The 10,072-nt window shown below is 35.6% G+C and overlaps 2 protein-coding genes across 3 annotated transcripts; both read right to left on the minus strand.

Annotated features, from left to right (window-relative positions):
* Positions 1-1,329: 1,329 nt before the first annotated feature.
* On the minus strand, positions 1,330-4,106 carry LOC126760677 (uncharacterized). Its single transcript, XM_050476509.1, has 3 exons — positions 3,134-4,106; positions 1,807-1,939; positions 1,330-1,739 (listed from the first exon to the last, which is right to left on the minus strand). The coding sequence occupies exons 1-3, from the start codon at positions 3,789-3,791 to the stop codon at positions 1,466-1,468; spliced, it is 1,065 nt and encodes a 354-aa protein (XP_050332466.1). The 5' UTR covers positions 3,792-4,106; the 3' UTR covers positions 1,330-1,465.
* Positions 4,107-7,873: 3,767 nt separating this feature from the next.
* LOC126760658 (tryptophan--tRNA ligase, cytoplasmic) lies at positions 7,874-9,818 on the minus strand. 2 transcript variants are annotated; one of them, XM_050476477.1, is made up of 5 exons: positions 9,670-9,818; positions 9,354-9,587; positions 9,066-9,294; positions 8,774-8,956; positions 7,874-8,712 (listed from the first exon to the last, which is right to left on the minus strand). In XM_050476477.1, the coding sequence occupies exons 2-5, from the start codon at positions 9,538-9,540 to the stop codon at positions 8,025-8,027; spliced, it is 1,287 nt and encodes a 428-aa protein (XP_050332434.1). In that variant the 5' UTR covers positions 9,541-9,587; positions 9,670-9,818; the 3' UTR covers positions 7,874-8,024. The 2 variants fall into 2 exon arrangements, with proteins under 2 accessions (XP_050332434.1, XP_050332440.1); XM_050476483.1 differs by having other exon boundaries at positions 9,653-9,818.
* Positions 9,819-10,072: the final 254 nt, after the last annotated feature.

A 10,072-nucleotide genomic window follows, 5' to 3' on the forward strand; every position in this document is an offset into this window, starting at 1 on the left:
GCAAACCAACATCAAGGGATTTCACTAAGATTCACTCAATATTTGCACACAATTTGTGGTCTTAACTGCATATTTTCCTATAAGATTGATTAGTTGTAGCGCAACTTGATGTTGCGCTTGGGCGCTGGTTTAAGTTGCGCTGCTCACCGTAGATACTTCTATAGCGCTCCAAAGTCGATGTCAAACTTGCTTTTATTTTCTGTTATGCCTCGCAATAAAATCCCACTACAGATACACAAATACTGAGGGGTTGCCACAGTAGTAAGAAACATCAGAACATGTACATGAATTTCTCAACAGTTATGCATTTTATTATCTATTATTTTATTATTTTTCATAGATTACGTACTCATGTATATAATTTTCATATTTATTATATTGTAACAAACATTGTCGATTACTTCAGAAGCGCCTGCAAAATCTTATTGGAAAATTGCGATACAAAAAATAATATAGCAACCATTTCTGGAAATCGTGGTGAATTTGCGAGGCTGCAACCGGCAGACTTGCAGATAAATTGGCCGCACTTGAATTTCCACTCTCAACAGAAAGCAAATGCAATAAGAGAATCAACCACAGCTGAAAAAACACTTAACTTCAAGTTTGACAACAACTTTTTAACACACACATTTTGTTTTTCATCTTATACATATTTTTATTCCCAACCTAATTCATTCTTTCAAATATTGACATTAATGATTATATTTTTATGTACACTTCATATCATTCACATTTTATAGAACTCAAATAATAACTTTCATTAAACTATGACAATTCACACAAATTTATTTCACGAGCTACGCCGAGCAAACAAATTCACACTGATTATCCATCCTACTTTTGCTTATTTTCTCAAAAGAGTAGAGAATGCCAAAGTGGTAATTCACCTTGGGAAATATAAAGCAGAGAACGTAAATTACGCGACAGAGAACGCTTATAATATGATAGATAGACGTTCTCTGCTGTTACATGATATACGTTCTCTGTATAGAGTTGTCGACAGTGCTGCCAAGTTAAAGGGTTTTGTTAGAAAAGTGGTTAGTATCCAAGCAGAGAAGGTATATTATAATACAAATTAAAACTGAGTTGTTTACAATTTGATAGTTTATTGATAACCACATCAGAATAATTATTCTCAAATATATACCACCCGTAAGAAATATGAAGTCTCGATTAAAATATTGCTTCTGCTAATATCAAATAAACAGCAAATTATGCCTTGTGTGATCATTGGGCAGACGGAAATAAGTTAATTCGTAAACTGTTATCAGAGAACGTTTATCATAAACGGTTGGTTGGAATTTAAAATGGCCTGTTTAGGAAGTGGAAGCGTTTCAATTCACACAAAATCTAGTTTTTGATCATAATTTTAAAATTTCGTCCTTTCTTATTGTTAACAAACGTAAATAAAAATTGTATTTTTCCATATTACAATAAATAAGCATAAAATCATGTGTTTGCAAATTCAATTTCGATCCCACTGCTCTTGCTCTGCACTCATATACTGGCTATCACTCCATCCGCCGCTTTGAGATTCATCCAAATCCTTTTTAATGTCTTTGAGCGACTGTCTTGGACCTTCATAGTGAAAATGGGATATACGTTGGCGTGCCCCAATATCTAATACGTAGTCCACGGCATTGATTTCATGACTGGCGGTATTTTCGGTTGACGCGCCGGTTTCAATGGGCATATCCTTGAGGCACTGTTGCAAATGATTAATGTAGTTAATGGCAATACTGAAAAGTAATTCATTTATATTAAGTAAATTGCACACAACTTGTGGTATAATTACTTTAAACGTACCGTAAACTTTCAATCTTTGAATACTTCTTGCCATTAGGCTTCGAAATAGGCAGTTTGGAACGAAGTAAATCGAAGGCCCTGTTCATATCGCGCATTCTTGTGCGTTCTCTATCACAGGCAGTCTTTTTGTAATCTGCGGAGAAATCAAGACTTTTATTATCATATATTACAATCAACGTGTCGGCTAAGTCATCAATGATGTGGCTAAAATATCTACAAAATTGTTATAAGATCGTTTGCTGTATTCCAGTATATAACGGGTGATCAATAGGCTTTTTTTATTGATCACACGTGAGTCGTGTCAAGCTGCCATGCTAGTTTTGTTCAGTAGAGTATGACATTTCATTATAGAAAGACTTACGCCTGAACAAAGTTTACAAATCGTTCGTTGCAAGATAATCACCCATCTTTAAACCCAATACTCCTTATTGGATAATTAATATCCGACCGAATAGACCACGCCCAGCACTCAGTGAAGCAAATATAGCAGCCATTGCTGAAAGTGTACATGAAGACTGTGGTGAGTTGATTCGGCGCCGGTCGCAGCAATTTAGCTCAATGGGTATGTAAACAAGCGAAATTACTGCAATTGGGACGAAGAACAACCTGAAGAGATTCAAGAGCTGCCATTTCATCCAGAAAGAACAACGAATTGGTCCATATTTCTTCAAAGCTATGCCGGTGAGAACGTAACCGTCAATGGCAGCCGTTGTCGCGTCATGATAGCCTGAAATTGAAGCTCGTGATCTCGACGACATTGGGTTTCAACAAAATGGCGCCACTTCACACACATTGCATCATTAATGGATTTATTGAGAGAACACTTCGGTCAGCAGATAATTTCACGTTTTGAGCCTGTCGATTGGCCACCAAGATCGTGAGATATCACACCGTTAGAATTTTTCCTATGCGGACAATCCCGCTTCGATTCAGGCCTTGGAGCAACACATCTTGCGTGTCATTCGCCAGTTACCAGTCGAAATGCTCGAACGAATCATCGAAATTTGGACTCAACAGATGGACATTTGAGGCGTAGCCGTGAGTAACATTTGAAAGAGATAATCTTCAAAGAATATTCTTTCGAATGATAATAAACACTCCCTATTAAATTTAAAGTTTTTGTGCTTTTTCTTTAAAAAGTGGGGTACCTCGAAATGGATAACCTTTTACAATTCTCAGCGTACGCATTCTGAGTATTCCACAAAAGTGGATAACAATTCAAATGCCTGTTCTGGAGAGTTTAGTTATAAATAAAAGTCCGATCTCTAATTTATATAGAGTGCTACTATTGGCACACATTATTTGAATTTCATCACATTTTTCTCACCTTTCTCCAATTGCAACGCTTTCTCTTTCCAAGAGGGATTTGTTTCCTTTGATATGATGTGCTCGCGTGCATCGAGGTAATTGATGCTAATCGGTGGTGGCACCACTTCCGCCACAGATTTCCCTTTCGGATCGGCAGCTAATGGCCAAGTACTCACAGTCTGTGGAATTTGCGTTGGATATACACTAGGTGTAACGGTGGATATCCCGCTGGAAACAACCGCCGAAGAAGCGCTTGTGTGTGGCGGCACTATTGTATTCGGTGCCGGAGGTGGTGGTGTCAACGAGTTCTCATAATGAGTATACGGATTATTATAAATCGGTGGCGAGAGATGTGTAGTAACAATTGGCAACAAGTTAGGATCTGCGGGTGTATGTCCAGCATAATGCGCATAGTGCGAAGCGACCAAATACGCATTCCCACTCAGATGCATATCCAGAGGATACTCTGAATTGTAAACCGATGACAAAACGCTTGCGCTCACGGCCACTGGCTTGGGTGTAGTGCCAAGCTCCAATATTATTGGCCTTTCCGTTTCCGATTGATACGAATCAGCGTCCTCACAAACTTCCGCCGTGCTGTTGGTGACTTCACTCGTATTGGGCAAAAGTGCCGTCGGCTCATCGTTCGTCCGGCCGCTTTGCAATTTATCAGACATTGCACGAACTTAATTTAGTATAAAGGCTAACTTGCTCTTGCACGTACACATATATACATACATGTTATACATTCATATGTATAGACAGAAGGGCACATGGATTACACACTAATCTTTTTATTTTCTTTTAGTATTATTTTTACATAGACACATGTAGTAACCGATTTTATTCAGGCATATTCCGTTTCGCAATTCAAATGAAAATTCAATTATTGTTTTAACACGTCGCGCTCGCGCTTATGATCGTCCATCAGCGACAAATGTTTTCAGTAAAATGTCGCAAGATTTGAGATCGATTCGTTATCGCACCGTCAAGATCACTTTCGTTTTTAAGCGTTAAAAGTCGAGCTTAGGTTCTCTTCGCGAGGAATGTGTGGCAGCGTTCGAAACACACAACAACATATGTATGTGTGTATGTGCGTATGTGGCAGGCCAATGTGGCTGACACCACCTTTAATAACTTACATATAAACCAATAAACGCTTGCATATACGGTACAAACATACTCACATACATAGGTACATAGGTGCTTGGGTTTCATGTATTGGCGCGCTCTGCTCCGGCTCCATTTTTAATATTTCATACTCCATTCAACATTCAATTTGGTTTAATAGGAATTAGTTTCATAAGTAGATATGATGGCTCAACGTAAGTGGTCTTAGCGATGCCTGACGACACGGCACCGTCGGCAGCGCCTCAAATGAGGTGTATTTAAAATTATATATACTTGTATTTATAGGAAGAGTCAAATTCGGTTTGAACCTACAATGTAAATCCTCACATTAAAGAAGTATGATGCTATGATGGATCTAAAAAAATACTTTTGTAATGTTTGGCCACATATCCTGAATATATGGGTCAATAAGCTTGACCATTTTACAAGCGTATCCTCCCATTTGATATCCCGTCAACTGGAGGGACCTCGGAGTTTTGTGCTGACAGGCAGTGGTTAATTTGTTTAATGGTAAACTTATGTATGGTAGAAACACGCTCAGAGGGTTGCTATTGCCCTCCGAAGACACTGACTATAACCCCTAGGTTCGAGGTTGGATAAAAATAAAACCTTTCGAGTTATACCAAGTTTAGAACATATGTTCTTACTCGTTAATTTCAATTTTCACAGTGTACAATTTTGGACGCCAATCCAAAGTAACGGCTTTTTCGTGGCAAAGAATAACAACTTGCCTAGTCGTCAAGCACGTGTTCCAGGCTTCTTTAAAGTATTTGATTACATACAATATGCAGCAATCGTGTGCAGGATCGACCGAGTGGACATTCGGAGACAGAAAATTTTAAGGGGACAAAATTGGAATGGTTAAATTATATAGTCAAATCTTACGAATGCCACGAAACGTGAACAGTTGCTTTCAATTTTCTAACTCATCTAAGGCGTACATATGTATATGTATGTATGTACATATGTTTGAAAATATTATAAGTAGTTAAACATACACATATGTACATATGGATGTGAATACAGCGTTCCATAGTTCTAGAATACACAGTTTTCGAACAAAAGGATCTTACATTCATCATTATTACCATTTTCATATTCGTCGGGCGCTGGAACCAAAGTACTACCATACGGCATTAACCATTCCACTACGACTTTGTTTGCTATTTACTTTCTACTTTTGATTAAGAGCTATTCTCTCGCAAGGAATGTGGGGAGGCTGAATGTGGCATATACTTATGTACATACGAGTATGTATGTACATATGTATGTACGTAAACACTCTTAATATACATGGTGCATGGGCACTTAAATACATACCTAAAACAAAACAAAAAACAGATGTATTTGCATAGGTATGTATGTATGTATGTGACTTGGTTCAAAAGAGGTCCAATTATTGCACTTCGTCACACAAGCAACAAGTGTGTCTCTACTGTACGCCGCACTCAGGTGTACAAGTGCATATTCATCATTTGCCACTCCACTATTTGCTTGGATGAATTGTGATCATTTGTCAACAGTCAGTTTACTCATCCGTCCGCCTATTTGACAATCGTCTCACAGACGCTACACTTCAATTAGATTCGCATTATAAAGGATGACGTTGACATAAGACCTCCATTCGTACATTACATTAGATATGGCTGTACATACGTCAATTTTTTTTCTTATTAGACTGACTGATTCGATGATAGCGAGTCCTTAGTTTCTCCATTTCAGAACTTCAAAATAAGTGCAGGGAAGTCCATTTCCACCGCCGATGACCCTCAATGTTTAAGAGATATACTTCTTAGCTTAGCTATAGCTTAATTATACACTGCCGACATACTATATATGGCATATAGACGAATCATTGTCAAACTCCATTCAACGCGTCGGAAAAATGCCCAACGAAAATTACTAACTTTTAACAGTTTCTTTTAGAAACATTTTTCAAATTCATATCCCATTAATTTAGATATATTGAAACTGTAAAATATACAGGGTGGATGGGTCTCATATTGTTTTCCGATTGGATCTTAAGAATAAGTATATTTTATATGGCTTCTTTTGAAACTAATCTAGATACGGAGCATTTAATTTTAAAAATTTTTATTTACATAGAATAAGGATAATCAAAAATTCATTTGTTATGTGTGTATAGTACTTTGTATGGACACACGTATGTACATATTTTCCTCAAGTATTTCAATATTCCAAGAGTGTGTTATAATTTTTTTAAGATAGTCTTACTCTTATTCATTAACACATAAACATATTGCATTGCTCTATTTCATTTTTTTTATTTATAATTTTTTCGAAGTAAACACAAGTGTTTTGTTAAATGAATTCCGCTTACATTTATATATAGGAATATCAGTATGTATTCATTTTGTGAAGTATGATCGTATAAGGTGAAGTATATTATATACATATATGTACATACGTGTATTAATTTGGATGCACTTGGGAGATTGGGTCTTTTTCACTCAAGAATTACGCGTTTCTTAGAAAGTTAGCAGGTTTTCCAGCTTCTGTTCCCTAATCATTGTTGAGATACCCCTTGTATCCTTGTCAAAAATAGTAACTTTCAGCACCTTGTTGGGCCTGGCCAAAAAATTTACATATGTACATACAAATTAAATACTAGAAAAAATCAAAAAGGTTGAAAATTTCAATATTTTAAAAATTAGCTTCTTCATCAGGGGTCTCATAACATGGCACCAAAAAAATAAGTAAAACCTCACAACTGATTTGTGACGAAAAGTTTGTAAGGTTTGTTGTGCATTTGATTGTGTTGATTTTGGTGAGGCTTGTTATTTAGAATAATATTACAATGTCTAGTTCTACGGAAAAGTTGAAAAAAAAAATCACGAATATTAAGTATTTTTTAAAAATAGAAAAAATGTTGAAATTAGTCCAATCAAAAGCAATGAGAATTTGAGGTTATGGTTTTAATCATCTTAAATATTTCAGGACTACATTACTTATAGACATGTACTAGTCTATCTCCAAAGTAAGCTTCAATGCTTACTGTGACAAAGTTTAAATTAAAAATAATAATCTGAGACTAGACTTAGTTTGTATCAATAAGTATTAATATGTATGCAATAAGAGCCTTTGACTACACATTAAAGTTATGCTGAGTTTCTAATATACTCTCTTAAGACAGTCGATCTAGATAACCGAAAATGACCTGGATTCAAAGAAGTGAATTCCCCGTATTTATGCGAACATTTTTATGCTACTTGAACAAAAAAAAACCAATTTTAATTTTTTTAATTTTTTCGCTTTGTGTTACTACAATTTTTTTTATTTTTATGGCCCAGGAATTATTAAATTTTAGTTTGTATGTTTCTCCTCTATATAAACATATATGTACATATGTACCTATGAATCGCCAACATGCAATCTACAACGTTCTTCTCAAATTTCAAATTACTACTGCATTATTTAACACCGTCGTCGCGTAATAAAATAAATTGTTAACAAATGTTTCTATGTTCTAGCCCTCATTCAACTATTGACACCATTGATATCGTAAATATTTAAAAAGTATACATTTTGCATATTGGCGGATAAGTTTTAATTAGGTCAATATTACATTTGTTTACTAAATAACTGAAAGCAATAAAACTCATTAACATTACATACATGGGAGTAAGATTATTTTGTTTTATTTGTTACTGCTCCAATATAAGAAAACTCTCCAAAGCATAGCAATACTACTTCACAATAATTTCACATAATAAATATTCATACTATTTACGAAATGCGCTTTACTTCTCACTTAAATATTATTGCGCAAATTTGAGTGAACGTATTTCGAAGAACTTAGCCACGGCCTCATCCGTTAAGGCTTTGCGCGCTTTTTGGTGTTCTTCTACAATGGGACTAACCACTTCAATAGCCAGTTTTTTCAATTCGCCTGTTAGTAACTCTCCTTTTATGTACGCATTACGAACTTCCTCCAACTTAGTGTCGTCTTCTAGGAAAAATTTCAGTAGTTGAAATGCTACGTCTACATCAGGATTACCGCCTAATTTACGGTGTTCCTCAACAGTGGCACGCCCACCAGAAAATGCATATTTATTGATTTTATTTTTTATTTGTTTTGAGGTATCCGTGAGAAATACCGCCGAATTATTATCGCTGGCCGACATTTTCGATTTCGCGCCTTGCAATGCGGGGAAAAAACTTGAATGCAACAGCGCACATTTTGGAAATCCCAGACGTGGCGCCACATCACGCGTCATACGGAAATATGGATCTTGGTCGATTGCACAAGGAATGAGGCAATGTACTGGCTTTTTGCCCTTAAATATAAAAGGAAACGTACTGGAAAGTGCTGGAGCAGCTTGTACAGCAGGGAAACTAATTTTGCCAATTATATCAGAATCACCAAAACCAAAAATGCCTTTCACTTGATTGAACGTCACACACTTTTGTATGCGAACCATATTCTGGTACATCGCTGGACATTTACTAAAATGTAAACTTATTAGAATCGGAAATATTTGTAAGTACATATATAGAAGGTATTTACCCAATGAAATCGAAATCATTAAATATGAATGTTTTTTCCGGATCGAAACCAATAGCTATTATATCTTTAGCATTTTCATATGCCAATTTTATAGATTCTTCGACCTTGAGGTCTTTCCAAAGTGATTTCTCGTCGTCTGTCAATTGTATCACCAACGGTACATCGAATATTTCTTGCAACCATCTGTGAAGATATTTGTAAATTAATTGTACATATGTATATTGAGATTTTACTTCAATTATTGGCGGTAAATTTTTCTTTCATTTAAATATAGGCAAAAGAAAACACTTACTTGGCCATGTAAAAAGGTATCAAATGTCCTATATGCAAGGAGCCAGAACTTGGCCCGCGTCCTGTGTATAGATAAAATGGTTTTCCTTGCTCTTTTAAAGTCAATATTGAATGAAAATCACGATGAGAAAAGAAAATACCACGTCGTATAAAATGGTGAACTTGTTTGCCCGTTATCTTTTCAAAACGTGCTATAAGTTCTTCATCAATTTTCGATGAACCAAAACGTTCTATAAAACAAATAAAGGGTTGAAAAGATTAAAAATTATAAATGTAAATGTAATTATACTTATTAGCTTATCATAATCGATGCCCTCGTCATTGGTGCTAGCAACATTCCACGGATCCACTACATCGCCTTCATTTTCGGTAGCCTCCACACCGTTCGGCACCTTGTCTAATTTCTCGTCGCTAACATTATTTAATGTGAGAGCATCAACTCCTTCGGCAACACCTGGCGATTCAGTTTTATCCATGATTTTTGTGTTTGATGGACAAATTTTCTCACTTTAACACGTGTACACTGTTCAATGAAATGTTTTGAATAGAATAAGATTTTAATTATTGTATGCAACACTTTTTGATTACACAAAATCCTCGTTTACCGAATTCCTAGCAACCGTTGTTAATTTAAAGAATTTGGAAGTATGTCCAATAATTTTTATCGAATGACTCAAGTTTAAGTTGCAGGCATTGAAGTAGCAACAAATTTACAAGCTATACGGTTATGGATACAAATGTTTCGTCTGCAATCACCAGAAGTGGAAACAGCTGTTTACAGTGTTCAAAGTTACAATATTTGTGAAAAAAATATTAAATGGACTATATTGTTATACATATATATGTACTTTGAAAGTCGCTCATTTTGAACTATGCCCATAGGAAACATATGAACTTATGTATACGAAATTATTTTTCATATGTTGATAATCACTTCATCGGTCAACTGAGAGTACATTTGAAATACTTATCAAAAAAATAATGAATTTGTTACAGAATTAAACTTGT

Source organism: Bactrocera neohumeralis, chromosome 2, assembly GCF_024586455.1.
Source record: "Bactrocera neohumeralis isolate Rockhampton chromosome 2, APGP_CSIRO_Bneo_wtdbg2-racon-allhic-juicebox.fasta_v2, whole genome shotgun sequence".
Classification (NCBI taxonomy): Eukaryota; Metazoa; Arthropoda; class Insecta; order Diptera; family Tephritidae; genus Bactrocera; species Bactrocera neohumeralis.

What these genes read in the sequence shown, in the direction of transcription:
- LOC126760677 (XM_050476509.1), bottom strand. Translation starts at nt 3,791, where the DNA reads ATGTCTGATAAATTGCAAAGCGGCCGGACGAACGATGAGCCGACGGCA. An exon ending in AGCGTTGCAATTGGAGAAAG is followed by an intron (nt 1,940 to 3,133) that starts GTGAGAAAAATG and finishes ATTTCTCCGCAG; the next exon opens with ATTACAAAAAGACTGCCTGT. An exon ending in TCAAAGATTGAAAGTTTACG is followed by an intron (nt 1,740 to 1,806) that starts GTACGTTTAAAG and finishes ATTACTTTTCAG; the next exon opens with TATTGCCATTAACTACATTA.
- LOC126760658 (XM_050476477.1), bottom strand. Translation starts at nt 9,540, where the DNA reads ATGGATAAAACTGAATCGCCAGGTGTTGCCGAAGGAGTTGATGCTCTC. An exon ending in CGATTATGATAAGCTAATAA is followed by an intron (nt 9,295 to 9,353) that starts GTATAATTACAT and finishes TTTGTTTTATAG; the next exon opens with AACGTTTTGGTTCATCGAAA. An exon ending in AATGATTTCGATTTCATTGG is followed by an intron (nt 8,713 to 8,773) that starts GTAAATACCTTC and finishes TTTACATTTTAG; the next exon opens with TAAATGTCCAGCGATGTACC.